Here is a 26,887-nt window from a genome sequence, read left to right on the forward strand (position 1 = left end):
GCCATGTTGCTGCCCCGCTGTTAGCGAGTATCCTGGATACAGATTTCAACACTCACTCGCTTAATACGCGCAGAGTCTGTCTTTGCAACACGACGTACACTTGTAGCAGAAGAGATGTTGTGCAAGTGAGTACCGCTCCTAATTTTTCACCACTGTTCGCCAGTCATCAGTGGAGTGTCATGTGTTACGGATCGGCGACAGGTTGAAGCTTATCCGCACTGAATCGATTTCGCCATTACATTTGGCAAAACTGTGACTGTAATACTTCAGATGAATGTGCATGTAAATTCCATCGTCAGCCACGAATAACCTCGGTGTATAAGAAACACTGGATATGTCAAACATAACTGATTAAAATTTTGTACCAGCCATGACAGGCAATAAAATCTGCGCATTTATTGCACATCGTTAGAAGTGAATTTATTTGTTAAGCTTATCCATTGTGGATATTGTAGAACACATACCACTGTATTCCAGTGTATTTACAGTCAAATTTATTTATCACTGAAGACGGAATTCATAGTTACAATGATGCAGATTTTTAAAAAATTGACAATATTCTGTTGGATGTTTTTTTTTATTTCAGTCACCCCAGACAGGAGAAACTTTTGGATGCTCTGGACAGAAACAGTTGAGATGTAATTACTTTCCTTGTGAAGACTCGATTTTACTACACTTTTCGCAGATACAGTCCAGCTTTAGTGTCTTTAACTTTGCACTGAATAATTTTCCTGTGGTAAAGGCACGTCACATGGTGAATTTCATCAGTCTACAGATACAATATTAAACACTGCTTTTTTAGACTAATGTCGTGTCGTGTCGTTAACAAGTTCTTCTTCAACCTGGAGAGATGTTGGTGACTGCTATATGTATTTTTAAATCGTTGTACTCCAGTTTTAATTTTGATAGTGTTTTGGAGGGGCTACGTCGTGGCATAATTGGCTGCGGACTTTGGTATACCTCCTTGAGCAAGACAGGAACGCTTCTCCGGAGTGTTTTACAGAAGATGTATGCATTTTTGGTCCGCTGACGGAACTTTTGGACTGCCGAAATGCAGACCTTGAGCAAGGATTTTCCGTTCTAATTACAGAGTAGAGTATCTCACGTAAGAAGTAATCACCTCAACGTTTTTAGCCCACTTGCGAAGGTATCGCATGGCACGAATGCTGAATTTCAGAGAGCATTTCTAACGGTAATTGCAGATTACTGACAGTCTCCCGTAAGACTGGATTGTATCAACATATTTGGCCCTGAGGCGGAAGTTTTGCATGGCAGAAAGGCTGATGTTCAGTAGGCACAGTGCACTTTGCCGCACACAAAACGTAAATATCTGAAATGTTTTGGTCGACTGAAACTTTGATCGGCAGGAAGGCTCAGCTTCAGCAGGGAGTTTTAAAATGCTGTGTGTCTCAGATAAAATATAATCGAGTGTGTGGCCCACTAATGGAAGTTTTTTATGGTACAGAGTCTGAACGACTGCAGAGCTTGTTGGTCCATGGCGTGTCTCGTTGGGCAAATAATCGACCTACAATGAGTATGGGATCTGTATATTCACAAAACTCTCCCAATTTTCTTCCGATTAACACACACAGGGGGGAAGGGGGACACGTTGAAGTGGACGCCTTGCTGACCATACGGTAGCTAATCGCAAAGTGTTCTCCTGACAGGTGATGACACTCCAAGACGGTGTGGCTGCTGGTGGTTTCGGGTACCGACGCGCTTTTCCTACGGTCGACGGTGGACGGTAAGTTTCTGAGAGGTCAAGTCGGAAAGCGTGGAGCGGCGGTTCGGGGATGGCGGGTCCCGGCGGCCTCAGTTGGCCTCCACGGTGACGGCCTCCTTGTCGGCGTCGGCCTTGGCGTCGCCGCCGCCCTTCTGGTCCGGCGTGTCCGCCGCCGGCGGCGCGGGGGCGGCGTGGGCGACGGCCAGCGGCACGGGCACGGTCAGCGGCAGCGGCAGGTAGTTGTAGCCGTAGTGCAGCAGCGGCGGCACCAGGTACGGGTTGTAGTGGTACGAGTACGCCGAGTAGTAGTACGGGCTGTAGACGGCGAGCGGCGCCACGAGCGCGGCCGCAGTGTGGTTGGCCGCCGCCTCCGCCTCCGAGGCGTTCTTGGCGGCCGGGGGCGGCGCCGCCTCCTCGGCGACGATGGCGGCGGCGGGCAGCAGCGCCACCGGCCCCACGACGGGCAGCGAGACGGTGTCGGCGCGGCTCGGCGCCAGCCGCTGGTTGGTCGAGATGAGCGCGTTGTAGACGCGCGGCACGCGCAGCAGGCCCGCGCGCCCGCCCGCCACCACCGCCAGCAACACCGCCACCAGCTGCACCACCTGCGCGACACACCGACACACCAGTCACCGCACCGCACGTCACCCCGTTCCTAACAACGCTACTGAACAGCGGCTTCAGCCGGGGGCGGGCAGGAATCCTGCACGTGTGCGGTACACTTGCTCGTGTGCAGTTAACAGGTATTCTGCGTGCACACAGGGGCAAGTTGGCCACCCGCTTCTCTCCCCTCCCCACCATACCGTCTCTCCGCTCCTTCCTCCGTAATGCGTTTTGTTTCCTAGCTTGCTTTATTGAATGAAGGGAATAAGGTTAGTAGGAGTCCTTGAAAGAAATCATGGTTTGAAAGAGTACCTATTACCTACGGTACGTTTTATTTAATTATCACAGATGAAATTTACAATACGTTTAATGTCTGGAACAAAATTTCTACATACAGACAAACGCAAACAGTTACGTAAATTTTCATCACTGATGTTTGCTCTTCTTAACCGAGACTTATTAATTTTCATAACAGAAAAAAATCTCTCACAAACGTATGTCGAGCCAAATATTGACGTTATCTTCGCGGCTTCACGATGGAGACGAGGAAACTCTTGCAGTGGAAAGTCGTGATAAAAGTCTATTACACGTTTTGCCAAAAGGAACTTGTCTCTCAGACTAGAATTACACTGTAGATCTATTAATTCTGTTGTGGACTGGCAAGACAGCCCCACTATAAGGAAGCCGAAAGGCACGCGTTTAAGCTCACGCAGGCTGGCGTGAGGTCTGGAACAGGACAAGGAATTTATAGTAGCCAAAAACGTACGTAGCTGCTGGAATACTTAACTTTAACCCATAATTGGTGAACATCGCTCTTGACGGTACATGTTTTACAGCATCAATAGTAACTTGTAATGGCGCCTTGCTAGGTCGTAGCAAATGACGTAGCTGAAGGCTATGCTAACTATCGTCTCGGCAAATGGGAGCGTAATTTGTCAGTGAACCATCGCTATCAAAGTCGGCTGTACAACTGGGACGAGTGCTAGGATGTCTCTCTAGACCTGCCGTGTGGCGGCGCTCGGTCTGCAATCACTGATAGTGGCGACACGCGGGTCCGACATATACTAACGGACCGCGGCCGATTTAAAGGCTACCACCTAGCAAGTGTGGTGTCTGGCGGTGACACCACAAATTCCATTTGCAAATAGGGATGAATATCATGTACAGAAACAGCAAATGGTCTCGAGAACCATTCAAAAGCTTGGGATAAATATGATATATCCCCAAATCGCTTGAGAAGTTCCTCTTTTATTGCACTAAGTACGGAAACATATTCTTTGCAATTCTGTTCTCGCATAGTAGACAGAGTAGGGAAATGCACTGCGTTCCCTGACGAGAGCTGTCGTTCCCACAGCTCAAGTTTGCTAGTGAAAGCTTGCACCTTCTCAGCGATTTCACAAATTAGCTGATTTTCTCCTTGCAAACTTGTGTTCAATGCATTCATGTGTCCGGTAATGTCCACTAAAAATGCAAGGTCGGCAACCCACTCTGAGTCTTCTAACTTGGGATCGTACGCCTTTGCCCTTTAAAAACTGATTTATAGGTATTCTCAGCTCAAAAAATCTTTTGAGTACATTACCGCGGCTAAGCCAGTGGCCTTCACTGTGGTATGGTATGTCACCGTACTCTTCCCCAATTTCGGCTAAATATGTGTGAAACTGTCTATGTGTATGCCCGTGGGATCTCAAATAATTAACTGCCCGAAGAACAACTTGCATGACGTCCCCCAGTTTTGCTGCTTTCGCACAGAGTACTTCTTGGTGCAAAATACAGTGGATGTGTTACAATGATTCTTCTGTACGTTGTAGTTTTTTTCTTAGTAATCCAACAAATCCCATTTGTTCCACTTTCATTGCAGGTGCTCCGTCTGCTGTCACTGACTCCAAACGTTCCCAGTTTAATCCAGCTGAATCGACAGCTTCTTCAACAGCTTTTAGGATGTCCGCACCGGTGGTCGTGCTTTTTAAAGATATCATATCTAAAAAATCCTCTGTTATGTGCAGAGCAGTGTCCACGCCGCGGACATAAATTACTAATTGCGCGGTGTCTGAAATATCTATGGACTCGTCAAGTGCGATGGAAAATGCAATAAACTCCTGCACTGCACTCCTTAATTGACGGTAAACGTCTCCTGCCATGGCACTTATATGACGAGAAAGATGATTTGCATTCAGTGGGAAAAGTAAATCAGCAGCTTCATTGATGCACTCCTTTATAAACTCACCTTCAGCAAATGGTCTCCCAGCTCTCGCTATATTAAGCGCAATCTTATAACTTGCACGTACCGCTGGGCTATGATTGTTGTCGTCCTGAAAAATTAGATGAGATATATGACGAAAGAAAGTCGCAGATCTCTCGTGACAACAGCAACTTACATCAGATTCACCTGGTATCGTCAGATCGCTCTTCATAAGCTCACTCAATTTCCCCATCCGCTCAGAACCGACAGTAAATTGTACTCGTCCTTGTGAAATTTATTATAATGGCGTTCAATACTAAACTTCCGCTGACCAGCGAGAATACTGCCACATATTGAACATTTCGAATTTTCACGTTTTTGTACAGAGAAAAAAAGGTTCTCCCATTCCTTTTTAAAAGACAGCAAATCTCCACTTCTCCGTTCCCTTGATTCACTCTGCATTTTCCGGATCTTGAAATACAACGTTCCCTACGTAGTGGTCGCTTCGAATCAACGTCCGCAGCTTAGCCCGGTACTACACTGCCGCAACCTGCCGGCTGTCGCCACTGCCCCGCTCGACGACTGCACGCGAGCAGCACACGTGCAGCGCTGTGCGCTCATGAGCCGCGCGCAACGTTTGCCCGCCCCTGCCTTAAGCCTTCGGCACACCCACCGGGCATCCGAACGTTGAGCGTTGAGCGTGCCGAGTTTCTGACGCCATAGCGTGGAATAGCACGTTCGGGAGTCTTTCCGAACGTGCAGAGCAATATCTGGCATGTCATATATTCTGAGCGTGCGTCTGAGCGTTGACCAATGAGATGGCACAACGCCACATACGTCACACGCACGCCGTCTCCCTTCAGTACAGAGTTGTGAGGCGCCATATTGGCATTCATTTAAAGCTTATACGTATATATGCCGTTTCTGAGCACCACCAAATTGAGAATCACTGGAAAACCTGTTGTTAACTGTGTGACTCGTTCCAATAAAATAATGAGAAACATCATATTCGTGGCAAAAGAATTATTGTAACTTGCGTATTGTGGTGTGCGTACTGTAAGATCTTCAGTACACACTAGAGTCCTGCATGACCGAGTAAGCGAGCACAAAATACGAGATGGGGCGAGCACACCCTAACTGGATAGGCTGCCCGCACTAGTTCTAGTGACCGAGCATAGAAGCCGTGACCGAATACGTAGCACGCAACTTCAAACACATTACACGTGTCATTATCCGTGTGAGACTGCAGCCAGTACGGGCTTCTCATTTGTGGTGTCTCTCTCTCTCTCTCTCCCTCTCTCTCTCTCTCTGCAATCATGCAGTGCGAGGAAACCAGTGCAGTAAGATGTAAGATTGAAATCAATGTTTACACGTTGAAGAGACGGGAAGGTCTAAAAAGCCAAGTACGGAGCATAGTTTTGGTGGTTGTAGACGAAAACAGTGCGTCTACTGGGTACGTATAGTGCATAAACTGCTCCACATTATTGTGTTTCCAATCGCGAACCACTCTTTGAAAGAAACACAGTTGCAAGAAAGCTCACAAAGATACAGCTCCTTCAGTAATACCGGCAGTAATAAAAAATAGTATTACAGCAAAGTGTGTTGCAATGTGTGCTAAAGATATGAGACCTTTTAATGCTGTTTGCGGTGAAGGTTTCAGAGAACTATGCCAAGAATTAATACGTCTAGGTGCGCACTATGGAAAAGTTAACGTGGCAGATGTCATGCCACATCCCTCTACTATAAGCAGACATGTCAGAGAACAAGCTGATGCGATACGAAACAGTATAATGCGTTCTGTTATTGCGGAAGTTATTAATAAAACATGTGCTGCGACAGTTGATATGTGGACTGATTCGCATAATCAGGTGCACTATTTGACGCTTACATTTCATTACATTAACACAGATTGGTCTCTTGTGATCAATGTTTTATTTACAACAAAATTCCCGGACGTTAGGAAGACGGGAGTAAATATTATAAAAGAAAGTGCTCTATGAATTTAGCTGTGTAACGTACCCGTTCTTGGAAACGTTACTTTTGTATTAAAAGAGAGAGAGAGAGAGAGGCGTTGGATTTGTACAGTAAAGTACAGAGCAGCGAGCCGGGGCTAGGCGAGGTGAGATGTCAGCGGTGACCGGTCATGCTCGGTTATCCGCGTGCCCGGAATCCGGACATCAGACATGGCGCGAGTACGTGACCGAGCCGAGTCGTATGGGACCGGACACGAGCTGCTCGGTCCCCCCGTCAACAGGCGAGCCGTGACCGGTAAAACACTGAGCGTTGCAGCACTCTAGTACACACACCATAAGATCATTTCACTTGTCGCTCTAACGAAGTAGGCGAGTGTCAGCAATATGTCTCGTGGTCTTATCGTGGCGTGTTTATCTTCTGCCGTTAGGTCAGACGATAGAAATACCACTTGCACGCTTAGAGTAGCAGATTGACGGTGACCAACGTAAACAGAACTTGATTAATTTTCACACACATTTATTAAAATAATAACAAGCATAAAAATTACTTAACTTGGTTATGGATGCGATTTACAGTTGACAATCTGAAGTTCCTTTGGTAATGGTACGTTAATCTTATTCTCACATATATTTCTGATACTTGACAAAAGAGTCTATACATTTATCTTCATGTCTGTGTACACGAATATGGTAATCTTATTAGGCGCAGACTGAAACTTGACTATAGACTGGTGCAGAAAAATGTAGAACTCGTACAGATTGGTACAGACTAATGCAGACTGGTACAGACTGGTGTAGACAAATGCAGACTGACTAATTGGAGGTCTGTACACTCGCTATAATACCTCGCGCGAGGAGAAAAGGTTCTACATTAGCAGAAATCTCATTGGCTGCGTTACATATTAATACGCGAATCGGCAGAAGCAGAATTTGGTCCATCTCTATGGCAGCGCCATCTCGTTGTGCGGAGACTGACGAGCACTGCGCCTGCGCTGTTGTGCTTAGCGGGGCGCGCTCTAGTGGGAAAGTTGTGTACGCGCTGACTACGCGGAACTATGTACACAACACGTATTATGTGAGTAGCCTATTTGAAGCCAGCGACACACTAAAACGCTTTGTTCTTGGTACAAATTGTTATAACGAAACTTCAATTGGGAACATATCTAGGATTAAGGTTTTCTGAAACGCATTGTTCTTGGTACAAATTGTTATAACGAAACTTCAATTAGCAACATATCTAGGATTAAGGTTTTCTGAATGTGTTAAGATACTATTAACAGACATCTACAGCGTGTTATTACTGTAGCGTAGCGACTAGCGTCACTGACCTCCCCCCCTCCCCCCCCCCCCCTCCCTCCAGCAGATTATTTTGATGGGGCGGTGGTTTGCGTCTTGCCACTTCCAAATTTTTTTCCAAACATTCGCGTTTTTATTGGGTTCTGGTACTTTATTATTAGTTTAATATAAGTATATACTATAATATTTGATGCTATGTAAATATAAGTTCACCTTTTTTTGAGGGGTGACTTTGTTCGATTGGCTTAATCTACAGGTCAGTTTGTGCTACTCGTATAAAGATATTTTGCTCCTTTTTCTTTTACGCTTCGTAATTCACATGTTACAATGATTCTGCTACTGGGTAGGAACAGTGATCAAGTAAGACTGACCTTGGGGTTTTACTAAAATGTGGGAATGATGAAATAATGTTTATGTTATGCGGAGAAGTATTCCAGATTTGTACCGCACTGTTTGTAATGGAACTTTTATAAGCCTGTGTCCTTGTTGATTGGACATGGTACTTTCCTTTTCGCGGACGATGGAGGAAATGCGCGTTTTAACTGAGCTAACGTGGGAATTTTACGCGCGCCCGTTTAGTAAACAGAGTGGTTTACGAACTAGAAACATCCCTCAACTGCCGTTGGAGTGCGTTGCGATCGCGTCTACCACGTTGGGGACCACGTACCGTATGCACGAGTCGCATCGTTCCTGAGCGTTCAACAGCACGTTGAACTTGGCACGCTCAACGTTAACGTTCGACAGCACGGTCCGTGTGCCGACGGCTTTACTGTTGGGCAGCGTAGCTACAGCATGGAAAACCTCCAAAGCAGTCATTATTTAGAAACCAGCAGACAGGGAACTTTCAGATCCAGAGACCTCTACACTGAAGAACAAAAGAAACAGGTACACCTGCATAATATCGCGAGCACGCAGAAGTACCGCAACACGACGTGGCATAGACTCGACTAATGTCTGAAGTAATCCTGGAGGGAACTAACGTCAGGAATCCTGCAAGAGCTGTCCATAAATCCGTAAGGGTACGAGGTGGTGGAGACCTCTTCTGAATAGCACGTTGCAAGTTATCCCAAGTATGCTCAATAATGTTCATGTCTGGGGAGTCTGGTGGTCAGCGGAAGTATTTAAAAGAGTGTTCCTACAGCCACTCTGTAGCAATTCTGAACGTGTGGAGTGTCGCATTATCCTGCTGGAATTCGCCAACTCCGTCGGTATGCGCAAAGGATATGAATAGATTCACGTGATCAGACACGATGCTAACGTACGCGTCACCTGTCAGAGTCGTATCTAGATATATCAGGGGTTCCATATCACTCTAACTGCACACGCCCCACAACATTACAGAGCCTCCACAAGCTTCAACGGTCTCCTAGTGACATGCAGGATCCATGCAGTCATGAGGTTATGTCCATATCCGTACACGTCTACCCGCTCGATATAATTTGAAACGAGACTCCTCCAACCAGGCAACATTTTTCCAGCCGTCTACAGTCCAATATCTGTGCTGACGGGCCCAGGCGAGGCGTAAAGCTTTGTGTCATGCAGTCGTCAAGGGTATGCAAGTGGGCCTTCCGCTACGAAAGCCCATATCAATGATGTTTCGTTGAATGGTTCGCAAGCTGACACCTGATGGTGGCCCAGTGTTGCACGTCTGTCACGTTGAACGATTCGTCGTTAGTCCCGTTCTTGCAGGATGTATTTCCGGTCGCAGTGATGTCGGAGATTTGATGTTTTACCTGATTCCTGATATTCACGGTACACTTGTGAAATGGTCGTACGGGAAAATCACCATTTCGTCGCTACCTCAGAGAAGCTATGTCCTATCGTTCGTGCGCCGACTATAACACCACATTGAAACTCACTTAAATCTTGATAACCTGCCATTGTAGCAGCAGTAAACGATCCAACAACTGCGGCAGACACTTGTCTTACATAGGCGTTGCCGACCGCAGAACCGTATTCTGCCTGTTTACATATCTCCGTATTTGAATACGCATGGCTATACGAGTTTATTTGGCGCTTCACAGTACGAGGTGCATCCAAGTTCTAAGGCCTCCGATTTTTTTTCTAGTTAACTACTCACCTGAAATCGATGAAACTGACGTTACTTCTCGACGTAATCGCCCTGCAGACGTACACATTTTTCACAACGCTGACGCCATGATTCCATGGCAGCGGCGAAGGCTTCTTTAGGAGTCTGTTTTGACCACTGGAAAATCGCTGAGGCCATAGCAGCACGGCTGGTGAATGTGCGGCCACGGAGAGTGTCTTTCATTGTTGGAAAAAGCCAAAAGTCACTAGGAGCCAGCTCAGGTGAGTAGGGCGCATGAGGAATCACTTCAAAGTTGTTATCACGAAGAAACTGTTGCGTAACGTTAGCTCGATGTGCGGGTGCGTTGTCTTGGTGAAACAGCACACGTGCAACCTTTCCCGGACGTTTTTGTTGCAGTGCAGGAAGGAATTTGTTCTTCAAAACATTTTCGTAGGATGCACCTGTTACCGTAGTGCCCTTTGGAACGCAATGGGTAAGGATTACGCCCTCGCTGTCCCAGAACATGGACATCATCATTTTTTCAGCACTGGCGGTTAACCGAAATTTTTTTGGTGGCGGTGAATCTGTGTGCTTCCATTGAGCTGACTGGCGCTTTGTTTCTGGATTGAAAAGTGGCATCCACGTCTCATCCATTGTCACAACCGACGAAAAGAAAGTCCCATTCATGCTGTCGTTGCGCGTCAACATTGTTTGGCAACATGCCACATGCGCAGTCATGTGGTCGTCCATCAGCATTCGTGGCACCCACCTGGATGACACTTTTCGCATTTTCAGGTCGTCATGCAGGATTGTGTCCACAGAACCCACAGAAATGCCAACTCTGGAGGCGATCTGTTCAACAGTCATTCGGCGATGCCCCAAAACAATTCTCTCCACTTTCTCGATCATGTCGTCAGACCGGCTTGTGCGAGCCCGAGGTTGTTTCGGTTTGTTGTCACACGATGTTCTGCCTTCATTAAACTGTCACACCCATGAACGCACTTTCGACACATCCATAACTCCATCACCACATGTCTCCTTCAACTGTCGATGAATTTCAAGTGGTTTCACACCACGCAAATTCAGAAAACGAATGATTACACGCTGTTCAAGTAAGGAAGTATTTAAAACAGTTCTCATTCTCGCCGCTGGCGGTAAAATGCCATCTGCCGTACGGTGCTGCCATCTCTGGGACGTACTGACAATGAACGCGGCCTCATTTTAAAACAATGCGCATGTCTCTATCTCTTTCCAGTCCGGAGAAAAAAAATCGGAGGCCTTAGAACTTGAATGCACCTCGTATAAGCCTAATAAACATCCTACAAATATTTACGAGAAGTTATTGTATAATCGTTTCCAAACCCACAGGGCTCTCAGGGGCTCGAGCCAACACCAGTTCGGCTTCAGAATCACCAAGTCCATAGATACTGTCGTCAATCGTGCCCTACACACAGTTAATGGCACAACGCAGAAATACGCTATGGCAATAATGATTGACACTGACGGGGCATTCGATAACCTCTGGTGGCCCGCAATGTTTCAATAGTCTAGGAGTATCGCAATCACTGTACAGCAGTTTCCTAGACTACTGTAAAGACCGAGTAGTCGAATGGCAAATGGACAGAGGGAAAGTAATTAAATGAGTTACCAATGATTGTCCTCAAAGATCATTTGGAATATAACAATCAAACCCCTCCTACAACTTTTGGAGAGAAAGCCAGTGGAATACTAAAAACAGTTACAAAATGGTGTCACGTCAACAAACTCGGGATAGCCGAAAATAAAACAACATACACATTGCTGAACGTACCACTCCAAAGGAGCCCTCTATTTGAAATAGGAGACACGAACATAAAACTAACACATGTCACGCGCTGTCTTGAGGTACTGATAGACGAGAAATTGAATTTCCACGATCTCATAACTCTAACAACAGACAAAGTAGAAGAAAGTACTAAATCAACAGGTGAGGCTAAATTCAAAGCAGTACAGACTACCTCTACAAGTCCTACGGACATACCAGTGTGCGCTCTTCGAATCATCACTCAGCTTCGCAGCTAGCACGTAAGCGCACAGACTTATTCTCGTTACCAACAAAGCATCAGTCAGACGAGGACAGAGCAGTGTCCTACTTAGGCTACCCGGAGCCTTCGGCACCACCTCAGTGTATGCACTGTGTGTGGTGCTCAGTGTTGCCCCATAGATATCACGATCAGATACAGAGCCGCAACGTAGTGGTTAATGATGGGGAGGATAGAAAGGTGCACGCAATAACTACACAGACTGCACGTTACCTGAAAAATTAGCGTTTGGATACGTGGCAAGGTGAGTTGGATGTAAGAGACGTAGACTGCACGACTTCCTACCTGACACAAGAGAGAGCTGTTGAGAATAACAAATCGATCCCAGACGGTATGGTACATTTCTTAACTGGACACGGACCTTATCCCACGCACTTAAACCATGTGAGTCTGAGACCGACTCCTACATGCACGTGCAGGGAAGAAGAATCCCCAGAACACGCAGTCTTCTTCTGCGGGAATAGGCGAACAATAGACGTATACTGCACTTAGACTACACAGAAGCAGATATGCATATACAGGGCGGACCATTTTAATCCATAATGGGGAATAACTCAGGATGGAGATAAGAGACAACAAAATGTTTCAGATAAACTTTGTGGGTGGCAAAGATGACCACGAATTGCTACTAATGGCCGTGATTTTCAAGGTGATTTGGAGGTTAAAATGATTTTTTAAAATGGAAACCCTACTATTTGATTCAAGATTCGAAAAGGCAGGCAAATATTACGTATTAAAAGATACATTATTGAAGGTCATGGAAAGTTCCAGTCGGGGTCAAATAAGGAAATATGTTTTTAGTTCTAGAGGAGGGATACAGCAAAATACAATGTTAGATACAAATTAGAAGGGGCATTCCGAGGAATGAGAGGTGAGGCTTCCCATTCAACGACTTGTAAATCAATGATATATGTTTTATTTATGTTAGGTCTTGCAAATGCCACAATAACATTTATACGCTATGATGTACTTATTTTTGCCATGTACTTATTTTAGCTGAGTCCAAAAAATCAAAATACAAAGCGCCAAAAAGTGCCTATCTTTCGAAGATCCTTGGTAATGTCCCGCTGCAGCACGAAAGTTTGAAACCTGGCTCAAAATTGCCTACAACCTTCTTCTGTAATGGTGGAAAAGCGTGACACACTTCGACCGCTACGGTCGCACGTTCGAATCCTGCCTCGGACATGGGTGTGTGTGATGTCTTTAGGTTAGTTAGGTTTAAGTAGTTCCAAGTTCTAAGGGACTGATGACCTCAGCTGTTGAGTCCCATAGTGCTCAGAGCCATTTGAAATGTCTGTGTAGTACTTAGATTAAAAGGAAACACACGTTTATTAGATCTAAATTTAAAGGTCTTACCCATAGGAAGTAATATGTGACGGGGAGTGAAGTGGCTATTAGGGATTAACTCGAAGTAGAGGAGGGATATAGCAAACGATGTCAAACTTGGTCTCGGCGATGGGTCAAACAGAAATGTGTCGACACATGCGAATAACAGGCCACCTTGTGAGTTGATGATGTCACACTGGCACCATAATTCACCACAATACCGTTGAACGGTGTCGTGGACGAGTCACACGATGAGAAGGTGGTCGCACCCACTCTTATCGACGTTTCACACATTCTTTTCACGCCTCTGCGATGGTTCTCAAAACTGTGACACCGAGCGTTTTCCTAATGGGTTACCGACGAAAATATTTCAGACGCAGTGCCGCTCAGAATCGACTCAGAAAGCTGTCAGGAGGTGGCATTAAGGTCGTCAATGAAACCGCCACTTTTCTTGGGTCATTGATTCCCACACATTTCGCGGTCGGAAACGATGGTTTCCAGTGCGATAAACAACAGAACGACTTTTTTGACACAGCTGACACCCCATGGATGATTCAACCCTACTCTAAGGCTATTGTGGGTCTGAACACGATCTGCCCCCTAAAGCGACAGCAGTTTTTCCTCTGTTGGACAGGGTGCAGCCACCAGGGACCAATCGAAACCGTCCTGAGGGTGTTTATGCATTTTAGGCCTTCCTTCTTCATGCCCACCAGTGATGTGACAAGGAGGGGTGCAACATGTGCATGAATTAAACGGTATAGACCCCCTGTAAAATCTGCCAGTTCGGCACCACTTTAGGTGCCAGCCACGCACCGTCGTTCAGCACATTAAAAATGTACCTTCCACAGATTACGACACTTTTCAGCTGTGTCTCGTGACTGCTCCAGCGCATGAGGGTTGTCGAAAGGGTTGCCTGCTCCCAGGCGCCAGAGCAGCAGCGGAACGCTACTCCGATGAATGGTGTCGGGAGTCTTAACGTGCTGAACAAAGGTGCGCGGCTGGTACCTACAGTGTTGCCGAACTGGCTGGTCTTGCAGGGGGCCTATCCAGTTTTATCAGCTGTATGACAACGTCCCACAGCCCCGTGATCACACCACAGGAGGGCTCATCGCACGGCGAATTGTCGTTTTTAGATCGCGAAATGTGTGGGACTCGACGCCCCATGGAAAGTGGTGGTTTTATTGTCTCCCTTTATTTTACCGCTTCGGGACTTTCCGTGTCCATTCTGAATGGTACTGCATCTGAAATGTCGTCCTCGGCCATCCATAAGCAAACCGCATGGTTGCTACGTTGGGTGTCGCGGTTCTGACCTCCATCGCAGAGGCGCCAAAAGAAGGATTAAATGTGAGCAAGAGGGGCTGTGACGCCCTTCCTATAGTGTCTTACGTCCACGGTGGCATTGGGCAGAATTGTGGCGAAATGTGGTGCCAATGCGAGATAATTAACTCAGCTTACACTTGCATGAATTTCTGATCTGTGGTTTAACTGTGAAGAAAACTCACCACTAAGAAGTTAATCTTAAGAAAGTTTTCCATAAAGGTAATTAATAATTAATAAAAGTGGTCTAAATGTTAATGTATGCAACTTAAAAGGATATCACACATTTGTCTGTGATATGAAAGGCACATATTGTATTGATACAATCATGTACAATTTATACACATCTTCAGCATGCGTATCGACAATTTTTCGCTTGTATGAAAACGAAATATTGAAATTTTTCTAGTCTTTAATGCAGCAAAATCTTTCAGTATAGAATCTTAGTCTACTGACTTCCAGGTATCACTTTCAGTGACTAAAATTGGTAGTACACATAATCCTTCTTGAGAATGTGCCGACCTGAGGTAAGACTCGAGGTTTGAAAAGCTCCTTTAACCCATAGGTACAGAGACAGAAAAAGTCAGGAGGATTCAGAAGCTTACAAAACTATTCCGAAATACAAGCATGTCAGCATTTTTTTTATATGGTAATGACCTTGTGGAGGTCTTCAAGCAAAACGAGTCAGCGCTAAGAACAAAACTTGACCTTTTGATGATTTTTAAGTGCTGCTGGAGGGGACTTCAATCGAAAAGATTAAATTTCAGACAGATTTATACCAACTAGGGCAATATTAGACACTGGTGTCAGTAGCGGCTAGTGAACACACATCTGCAGTTATGTCGTTGGCGGAACCCATGATTACTGGTATTATTTCCGTTCTATTAACGTATACTCCAGCACAAGTCAGCTTTCGCGAATAATTATCATGCACCCTGTATATGATTTAAAACTTCGAGGTTTGCTGGCGACACTTCTGTCGTGGCAGAGACACAAAGGACTTAGAAGTGCTGTTGAACGGAATGAATAGTCTCTCGACAAAAGTAAAACAACGGTATACGTTGCCGAATTAAATCAAGTGATGCTGAAGGAATTACGTTAGAAAATGAGACACTGGAAGCGGAAGATGAGTTTCGCTGTTTGGGCATCTAAAAATCTGTTGATGGCAGAAGCAGAGAGGATGCAAAATGCAGATTAGCAATAGCGAGAATGGCTTTAATAAAAAACAAGAATTTGTTAACAGCGAAAACAAGTTTAGTTGTTAGAAAATCTTTTCCGAAGTTATATCAAGTGTAGCCCTGTACGCCAGTGAAGTGAAGACCATAAAGAGTTCCGACAAGAAGAGAATAGGAGGTTTTGATGTGTGGTGCTGCAGGAGAATTTTGAAGGTTTGATGGATGGAACTAACGACAAGGCACTGAATCGGATTGGGAAAAAAGAAATTTATAGTACAACTTAAAGAAGAGATCAGCTGACAGGAGATATCGTGATATCTCAGTGCATCGTAAACTCGGAAATGGAGGGAATTGCTCAGGGAGACCGAAGCTTGAGTGCAGAAAGCAGGTTCGAGCGCATGTAGGTTGCAGTAGTTATGCTGAGCGGCATAGGCTAACGTGGAGAGCTCCACCAAACTAGTAACGACCGAAAAAACAACAACAGTAACAGCGGAAGTGTTTTGTATGGAGTTAAAGAAAATCAGACCTAGAGATAACAGTATACTAGTAATTTCCGTAATGAAGAAATGAGAACTGGCGCCGAAGGTGGACAAATGTATTGTGAAGCTGAGAAATTGTTCGAGAGTGGTGAAGACGATAAACCGATACACCGCCAGCCGTGGCTGCGGGTCGCACGAGGAACTGCTTCCGCCAGTCACGAAGGAGGCTCGCCAGAGTCACGACTGCTTTACAGAGACCGACATCGCGGTGTGGCAAAGCCAAGCACGAACCAGCTGAGCTATTGTCTGGAACACTGGAACTAGTCCGTAAGCCTTTGCTGTGCGCCCCGTGTTTGCGGGAGCGCGGTACAGAAAAATAACGGAAAAAATGAAAAACCCTTACATGGGAACCTCCCCATCGCACACCCCTCAGATTTAGTTATAAGTTGGCACAGCAGATAGGCCTTGAAAAACTGAAAACAGATCAATCGAGAAAACAGGAAAAAGTTGTGTGGAACTATGAAAAAAAAAAAGCAAAATATACGAACTGCGTAGTCCATTCGCAAGATAGGCAACATTAAGGATATTGTGAGCTCAGGAGCGCCGTGGTCCTTAGTTCAAGCCTTTCCTTTAGTGAAAAGTTTACTTTCTTTATTTTCGCAATGTTATGATCCGTCCGTTCGTTCATTGACGTCTCTGTTCACTGTAATAAGTTTAGTGTCTGTGTTTTGCGACCGCACCGCAAAACCGTGCGATTAGTAGACGAAAGGACGTGCCTCTCCAATGGGCACCGAAAACATTTGATCGCAAGTTCATAGGTCAACCGATTCTTCCACAGGAAAACACGTCTGATATATTCTATACGACACTGGTGACGGCATGTGCATCACACGACAGCAATATGTTGTCGACCCACCTAACTTGTACACTTGGCGAATGGATAAAAAGATTCTTCTACCTTGCCCGATTTAGGCTTTCTTGTGGATGTCATAATCACTCCCAAAAAAGTGATGAAAACATAAGAGTTTGTCACATAAACTGCAACAAATGAATGCAACAGTTTCACAGTCGCACAGTTTTCCCTGTGCTCTGTCAAAACATATGTTTTTAACGTTTTCAAATTTCCGTGTGTAGACCGTCAAATGCTGCATATGTCCAAGCAAATCTGAACATGTCATGAAATTTTGGAGAGCGAAGTTGATTATGTTTGAGTGTCTGAACTTTGATAATTGTCTGAAAATAAAAAATTAAAACGTTTCATCTAAGGGTAGACTTGAACCAAGGGCCTTGCTTTCCACAGCTGCTCATACTAACCACGGGACCACGGCGTTCCTGAGCTCGCAGTATCCTTGATGTTGTATATCTTGCGCATGGACTACTCAGTTGGTATATTTTGCTTTTTTTTTTCATAGTTCCACACAACTTCTTCCTGTTTTCTCGATTGATCTGTGTTCAGTTTTTCAAGGCCTATCCACTGTGCCAACTAAATCTGAGAGGAGTCCATGGGGAGGTTCCCTTGTTAGTAGCAAAATTACACAGACGGTGGGTGATCCAAAGTGATATTCCGATCAAGAATCAGAGGTCAGTTGTGAATATTTCGGACAGTACGAGTGAGGTCTGGTCAGCACCCGTGCATTGAATGTACCTCAGAGGTAGGCACATTTCCATCACCGTAGTAGCCGAAACCAGTGTCTATAGATGCTGTTGATACTAACTTATATATGAATTACGCGATACATTTGGTCACATACAAGTTGTTGGGAAACAGTTTGTTCAAATTAATACAGGAGATACAGAACATCAAAACAAATATGTTTCGATAACTAATATAAGGTCTCCGAAGCTAATTTGTAATGTTAAGGGACGTTTTGTTACTGGTGCTGACGTAAGCTGTTGCACCGCTGTCGCCGACTGGGAATGTGTGCTGACATTAAAATATCCACAGTTCGTGTGTTTGGGAACATGTGAATCCACGACTTACTCGACCTCTTGTTAATCAATGGATGTACTGCCAGCACGATGGGGCACCAGGCCATTTCAGCATTGCTGTGAGGAATCTACGGTTCGACCACCCGAGTCACCTTGTCTCACATGCCTGGATTTCCTCCTCTGGGGGCATCTAAAGCAGCTGGTGTAGGAAAACGTTGTCGAAACAGATGACCTCGTCGCTAAAGTTGTCGTCGCTGCTGGCACCATTGTGGACATGCCGCGAATCTTCCAATGGACACGTCAGTCAATGGTCCGACCATGTACTGCGTGCATACGCGCCAACAGTCGGGCATTCGAGCAGTTGCCGTGAATGTCACTGCATGCTAAGCTACTTTCGGTGTTAATCGTCCTTAGCATGAGAAACTGGCGCCAGGGATCGCGTTTACCATAACCAAATACATTTTTCTATGTTCTCTATCTTCTGAATTAATTTGAACGCATAGTTTCGGAACATCCTGCATATGTATTTATTTCATTCAGCGTGTTAGTAATTGAAGTAATACCAGTAAAACATCTATTTTAACGTATAGTACTGAAAGTGCGTCATCAAATCATTTATTTTAAACTAAAGGGAGTTATTAAAAACAAAAGGGGGCTAATGAAATAAAAAAAATAAAACTTTATACTTCTTTTATACTGTCTATTATATACGTAATGTCTAATCAATGTTTTCCAGAAATTGCACAAATTTTATTAAAGACGCTTAGCAGTGAACTACGTTGTACTTAGTTATCAGTCTCCTGATTATAATAGGGTAGTTGCTTTTACTAAAAACGTTTTATTTTAAAATTATATGATAAAATTGCTACACGTAGACAGCATGTGTTGCCTAAAATTTCTGCACAGTTGAAAGTTTTTTGTATTAACTTTGAAATACCCCAACTGAAACCTCCTTTTCCCCGTTTTTGAAAGCACAGTTTTCTTTAACGAAAAACTATTTGTTTCAGGTATTATTGATGAAAAACTTTAGCATTCTATAATGTTCTTTGGTAAAATTCAATAAGATCTGAATAACCTATACTATATTATAATTTTGGTAAACATTTTTGGAAACAGTGATCAATAGAATATTATATTTTAACTAAAGTTCAGTCTCGATCACAACACTTATGTCTCAATAACATAGGTGACTTCGTGGCATCTGAGGAAAGCTCCGCCTACCATCCTCCAAGGAACCCACGGTTCTGAAGATGGTTATATAAATATAATCGAAACCGGTCACGTATGTTATTGAGACATAAGTGTTGTGATCGAGACTGAACTTCAGTTAAAATACAATACTATATTTTTTTAACCCTAATTCTTAGGTTCCTAAAAATGTATTCTTCGTCAAAATTATTGTATCATTTATAAAATTATTGTAATTAAAATATTTATTTTTCTTAAAAGTTGTCGATGGAAATGCGAAATCATAAATACGATAGTTACGAGTCTATTCAGCGACACTATGCTTAGCTTGTGATCTCCGAAGATATTACGGTAGTCAGTCTGTGATCAACTTACAACTTAAAGTTACTTTGCCACTCATTTGAAGACGTTTGCCATTTGTCTCATTTGCCGGTAAAAGTTGTTTTGTGAACAGCAGATCTACATCTACATCTACATCTACATCCATACTCCGCAAGCCACCTGACGGTGTGTGGCGGAGGGTACCTTGAGTACCTCTATCGTTTCTCCCTTCTATTCCAGTCTCGTATTGTTCGTGGAAAGAAGGATTGTCGGTATGCCTCTGTGTGGGTTCTAATCTCTCTGATTTTATCCTCATGGTTTCTTCGCGTGATATATGTAGGAGGGAGCAATATACTGCTTGACTCTTCGGTGAAGGTATGTTCTCGAAACTTTGACAAAAGCCCGTACCGAGCTACTGAGCGTCTCTCCTGCAGAGTCTTCCATTGGAGTTTATCTATCATCTCCGTAACGCTTTCGCGTTTACTAAATGATCCTGTAACGAAGCGCGCTGCTCTCCGTTGGATCTTCTCTACGTATATCTTCTATCAACCCTATCTGGTACGGATCCCACACTGCTGAGCAGTATTCAAGCAGTGGGCGAACAAGCGTACTGTAATTTACTTCCTTTGTTTTCGGATTGCATTTCCTTAGGATTCTTCCAATATCTCAGTCTGGCATCTGCTTTACCGACGATCAACATTATATGATCATTCCATTTTAAACCACTCCTAATGCGTACTCCCAGATAATTTATGGTATTAACTGCTTCCAGTTGCTGACCTGCTATTTTGTAGCTAAATTATAAAGGATCTATCTTTCTGTGTACTCGCAGCACATTACACTTGTCTACATTGAGATTCAATTGCCATTCCCTGCACCATGCGTCAATTCGCTGCAGATCCTCCTGCATTTCAGTACAATTTTCCATTGTTACAACCTCTCGATACACCACAGCATCATCTGCAAAAAGCCTCAGTGAACTTCCGATGTCATCCACCAGGTCATTTATGTATATTGTGAATAGCAACGGTCCTATGACACTCCCCTGCGGCACACCTGAAATCACTCTTACTTCGGAAGACTTCTCTCCATTGAGAGTGACATGCTGCGTTCTGTTATCTAGGAACTCCTCAATCCAATCACACAATTGGTCTGATAGTCCATATGCTCTTACTTTGTTCATTAAACGACTGTACGACTGTAGGGAACTGTATCGAACGCCTTGCGTAAGTCAAGAAACACGGCATCTACCTTTGAACCCGTGTCTATGGCCCTCTGAGTCTCGTGGACGAATAGCGCGAGCTGGGTTTCACATGACCGTCTTTTTCGAAACCCATGCTGATTCCTACAGAGTAGATTTCTAGTCTTCAGAAAAGTCATTATACTCGAACACAATACGTGTTCCAAAATTCTACAACTGATCGACGTTAGAGATATAGGTCTATAGTTCACAAGTGGCGAAAAAGGCGAAGAAATGTGTTTTGTCACATAACAAACCCGAACGTAGACAACTAGCGCGAAGCCAAATGGTTCAAAATGGTTCAAATGGCTCTGAGCACTATGGGACTTAACTTCTGAGGTCATCAGTCCCCTAGAACTTAGAACTACTTAAACCTAACTAACCTAAGGACAGCACACACATCCATGCCCGAGGCAGGATTCGAACCTGCGACCGTAGCGGTCGCGCGGTTCTAGACTGAAGCGCCTCGAACCGCTCGGCCACCCCGGCCGGCCGAAGCCAAATACAGACATTCATTGTAACTGTGTCTTCCCAATGACAGTTAAGTAGTGCAGGAATCGTAAATATTTACATCTAAAATGCTTTTCATTTGTTTGATATCTAACTTCCTTGCATAGTGATTGCGAAGGATTATTGCAGCATCACGAGGTTGTTTACTGTTAAAATTCGTGAGAACATAGCCTCAGAGAATGATCAATCAACCAACTACACTCATGTTCAGAAAAAAGCAGAGCACCTTGAACGATTAGAGATAGGACGTTCTTATTTACAGGACATTTACACTAATATGCTGTGCAGAAATGAATAGCATTTGAACCAGGTCGACCTACGGGTTCAAGATCAACGTCGATATCGCGGTGCAACACCACCTGCCGATAAAATGTGCCTGCACCTCTCGTTGTCGCTATAAACCGAAGGTAATGAATTGGTGTGATTTCAGCAGAGCTGCAGGATACCTAGCAGATGTATTCGCGAACCGTATCATCAGATCAGTGAGTTTGAAAGTGTTACAAGAGAGAACGTGATGCATCCACCCGGGAAACTGCTGCTCGTGTGGGACGAAGTGTCTCGGCAGTGCAACGTGTGACATTACAGCCTTTATCACTGCGATTTTTAACATGTAAAAGTTTTTTTTCTGTATTCGCGTCAGTATGTGCGAACTTTTAACATATACCAATGAATGTTGTAACCAGATATCTTTGCCGCACTCCTGAAAAGCGCAGAATATCACGATAGCTATAAACTGTTATACGCTGCTATCGATCAGTAAAAAAAAGCGATGCGCCTATGTTTCAAAATAACAATTGCCAATTTTTACTTCTGCATGGAGCCGCGCCGCTCTCTAGCTGTTCTTCTGTGAATGTGTTGGGAGTCGGACGCAAAAGTATTGTGCTCCATACTGATATAATCATTTTATTGTAACTTTAAGAGTTTAAGTGATTAAAAATATATGTAGCCACAAACAAGCGAGAATGTGTATCATGAAAATTCGCTCCACCGCCACAATGGGTGTCCATGTTAATGTAAGTTTCCGTTTCATAATATAATACTTGAAGCCTTGAAGTTTATTTAATTTCAAAGAAAATCTCTCAACCTTATTTTCATTAATTATACTTGTGATAATCTTTTCTGTTTAAAAGATGTATGCAGCTTATGATCCAGCCTGTGTTCTGTCGGAACAGGAGGCTGTCGTGACGACATCGTTATAGTATTTATTCCAAGTTCTTTCAGTTCCGTTTATATGTTCGTACAAATCCATTTAGTTGGTCCCTTAGGTTTCTTTCATGTAACTTCTGTCTGTTTTCTCCGCGCGATCTTCCTCCGAAAAAAAATTTCTGTTCATTTTTTAGTAATTTTCGATATCGCGAATGAGAAAAGACAGCCGCCTCCTGCTCCGAACGGAACACCACGACTTTTCTAACGTCGGAGAGTACCGCACGAATTTTCCGCTAAAAAGTAATAGAATTTCTTAAAGCTGGATCAATTACACATGTTGTTGCTGTTCTCCGACAAATCTGGTGTGATTAATAGTAATTTATTCTGTCACGACAAAAAGAACCAATTTTATTTTTACCAAAGCAACAAAGCTTTCAATTAAATTACTAAAAAAAAAAATCATACCAGAAACGGCTGTGCGCAGAACACGACGATATGGGTCAGGTCGCACCACCCAGACACCCCCCCTCCCCCCCACCCTTCCGCTCCCGAGAAGATCGATACCTCCTCCGAATCGAATAGCACTGCAGGACAGATCTGCGTCCTCCTCGGCTCTGGCGCAACATTGGAACAGTGGGATGTGTGCCCCGACCGGGACTCGAACCCGGGATCTCCTGCTTACTGCTTACATGGCAGACGCTCTATCTATCGGAGCCACCGAGGATACAGATGAATAGCGTGACTGCAGGGACGTATCCCTTGCACGCTTCCCGTGAGACCCACATTCCCAACTGTCCATTCTAGAGAAGCTGCACAGTTATCAATGGTATCTGTTCTTTCGAGAACAGTTACTATCTTCATATATACCCTTCAGATTTAGTGGTAATATGGCCGATTGGATAGCCCGTCAAAAACTAAACACAGATCAAGCACGAAAATAGGAACAAGGTGTACTGAACTGTGAAAAAAGAAACAAAATAGAAACAGTGATCAGTACAACCTCAAGATGTGCAACATCGAGCGAATGCGAATAGCTGTGGCGTCGTCGTCATATCGTCACGGTGTTCAACTGCGTCACCCGGTTTCCGTTTTCAGATCTCCCACGTGCCCAATATTTTTTTGTTTTTTTTTGTTTTGCTTCACAAAATTACAAACTGTCCTTTCAGTGATTGTCGTGTATGTTCGCCGTATTCAAATTTGTGTCTGTGTCGTGGTGTAACGTCCGTTTCCGACAGCGAGGCGTAAGGAAGTGACCTGCAGATAGATCTACGTACCTCCTGTTTGTTCTAGACAAGTACCACATATTACGACTCTAGCGTTTCGTTTAGAAAGTTTTGACTCTTGATTCGCTTTGCTGTAACATAGTCCACATCTATATTTTTTTGTTTTTTTCGTTTCTGTGAGAGGTCTATGCAACATGTCGCCTGCTGTCACTATTTATCACTTTAGCTTATGACGATAATACACTCCTGGAAATTGAAATAAGAACACCGTGAATTCATTGTTCCAGGAAGGGGAAACTTTATTGACACATTCCTGGGGTCAGATACATCACATGATCACACTGACAGAACCACAGGCACATAGACACAGGCAACAGAGCATGCACAATGTCGGCACTAGTACACTGTATATCCACCTTTCGCAGCAATGCAGGCTGCTATTCGCCCATGGAGACGATCGTAGAGATGCTGGATGTAGTCCTGTGGAACGGCTTGCCATGCCATTTCCAACTGGCGCCTCAGTTGGACCAGCGTTCGTGCTGGACGTGCAGACCGCGTGAGACGACGCTTCATCCAGTCCCAAACATGCTCAATGAGGGACAGATCCGGAGATCTTGCTGGCCAGGGTAGTTGACTTACACCATCTAGAGCACGTTGGGTGGCACGGGATACATGCGGACGTGCATTGTCCTGTTGGAACAGCAAGTTCCCTTGCCGGTCTAGGAATGGTAGAACGATGGGTTCGATGACGGTTTGGATGTACCGTGCACTATTCAGTGTCCCCTCGACGATCACCAGTGGTGTACGGCCAGTGTAGGAGATCGCTCCCCACACCATGATGCCGGGTGTTGGCCCTGTGTGCCTCGGTCGTATGCAGTCCTGATTGTGGCGCTCACCTGCACGGCGCCAAACACGCATACGACCATCATTGGCACCAAGGCAGAAGCGACTCTCATCGCTGAAGACGACACGTCTCCATTCGTCCCTCCATTCACGCCTGTCGCGACACCACTGGAGGCGGGCGGCACGATGTTGGGGCGTGAGCGGAAGACGGGCTAACGGTGTGCTGGACCGTAGCCCAGCTTCATGGAGACGGTTGCGAATGGTCCTCGCCGATACCCCAGGAGCAACAGTGTCCCTAATTTGCTGGGAAGTGGCGGTGCGGTCCCCTACGGCACTGCGTAGGATCCTACGGTCTTGGCGTGCATCCGTGCGTCGCTGCGGTCCGGTCCCAGGTCGACGGGCACGTGCACCTTCCGCCAACCTCTGGCGACAACGTCGAGGTACTGTGGAGACCTCACGCCCCACGTGATGAGCAATTCGGCGGTACGTCCACCCGGCCTCTCGCATGCCCACTATACGCCCTCGCTCAAAGTCCGTCAACTGCACATACGGTTCACGTCCACGCTGTCGCGGCATGCTACCAGTGTTAAAGACTGCGATGGAGCTCCGTATGCCACGGCAAACTGGCTGACACTGACGGCGGCGGTGCACAAATGCTGCGCAGCTAGCGCCATTCGACGGCCAACACCGCGGTTCCTGGTGTGTCCGCTGTGCCGTGCGTGTGATCATTGCTTGTACAGCCCTCTCGCAGTGTCCGGAGCAAGTATGGTGGGTCTGACACACCGGTGTCAATGTGTTCTTTTTTCCATTTCCAGGAGTGTATATTCTTACCTTATGACTCATATTCTATAAGCAATATATGGTACAATTGCCAAGACTACAGAAGGACAATAGATACGTCATTGACCGAACTAAAAATTAAAATTCTGTGTAAAAAAAGGTTCATAAGGGAGATTTGAACACGGATCCTTCCCTTTCCACTCTTAAAGACCACACAACCACGACGCCGCGCGATTCTTACAACGCGCTCGTTGTTGAAGTATCTTGAGCTTGGACCATTCACTGTTTCTATTTTGCTTCTGTTTTCACAATTCACTGTACCTTCTTCCTGTTTTCATGCTTGATCGGCGTTCAGTTTTTTGTGGGCTATCCTCTAGGCCATGTTACCACTAAATCTCAGAGGGGCGCGATGGGGTGTTCCCCTTGTTAGCGCTTACGAGGACGCAGAGGCTGGTACACGTACAGAAAAAGTGCCGTGTCTCCGCCAGCGACTGGGAGGAAACGCGTGGATAGGCAAGCAGGAAGCTGCGCGTGCGCAGAATGTGTGTGAGCTTCCTGTGGGGTGCCACTGCCTGCGGGTGTGCGTGTGTGCGTGCGTGTGTGTGTGATGTGTGTGTGTGTGCACCGGCAGTTCCGGCGGGCCCGTTGGTGCTGTGGTGACGTCTCTGTCCGGTGATGCTAACGGCCGTGGACCTAGTCGAGTTTTGTGACGTCATAACGTAGAATTTCGCGTTGTGCAGCATTTCCAAGCGTGAAAAGCCCAATCAGCCACGCGGGATTTTTGCTTTATGGAGAGGAACGTGGTCAATAAGAGGCATGATCGCCTTCTATGTCAGAAGCAGAACGTAGTTGTCACCACAATGGATTACGTCGTTTGCATCTACATTTGATGCTTTTCGTTTTTTGTTTGCTACGAAAGTATGACGTCACAAGGCACCAACTCATACAAGATTTAACCAAGGCACGTCGTTTCTGGTACTATTGGTTATAATTAAATGTCAGTTAGTGACATATCTATGGTTAAAGCCGTCAGAAGACCGTATCATCAAGGAAAGACACAATTACGTCTGTCAATTATCAGCATTCGTTCAATTCTGTAATAATTCCGCACAATTAACTATTTTAGTATTAAAAAACTGTAGTCTCGGATAGAGGAGTGCATTATGATCCGAAATATTGTCAGTTCGCATCCCGCTATATGAAAATATTACGAGTATTTTTATTCACCTTCATATTTTCTAAAAGATCCTGGGACTTCGTTATCAATTTAATATACGCAAATTCTGCAATATTCGATGTTGTGTACGTATAAGGGCTCTCAGTGTTCAGGAGTGAATTTGTTCGATTTTGTGAACGTGACATGGAAAATGGGCAAACGAACTGTAAGACTGGTATCTTCGTCACTCCTTTGACCCGCCCGGTTCGCCAAGCGGTCTAACGCACGTTTCGCGCCGGGTTCATTCAGTAAATTAAAAAGCGTACGGCGTTAGTCATCCGGCTAAAGTAGCAGAAGCTGCTAGAGAAACGTT

General features: G+C 45.0%; 1 protein-coding gene across 1 annotated transcript in view; it reads right to left on the reverse strand.

Annotated features, from left to right (window-relative positions):
• Window positions 1–394: 394 nt before the first annotated feature.
• Window positions 395–26,887, reverse strand: part of LOC126190671 (uncharacterized) — a 54,981-nt gene continuing 28,488 nt past the window's right edge. The window contains exon 2 of the mRNA XM_049931122.1: window positions 395–2,325. Within this exon, the coding sequence (XP_049787079.1) occupies window positions 1,813–2,325 (513 nt within the window). The 3' untranslated portion in view covers window positions 395–1,812. The remainder of the gene's footprint in view (window positions 2,326–26,887) is intronic.

The sequence above is a fragment of the Schistocerca cancellata genome, chromosome 6 (genome assembly GCF_023864275.1).
Source record: "Schistocerca cancellata isolate TAMUIC-IGC-003103 chromosome 6, iqSchCanc2.1, whole genome shotgun sequence".
NCBI lineage: Eukaryota > Metazoa > Arthropoda > Insecta > Orthoptera > Acrididae > Schistocerca > Schistocerca cancellata.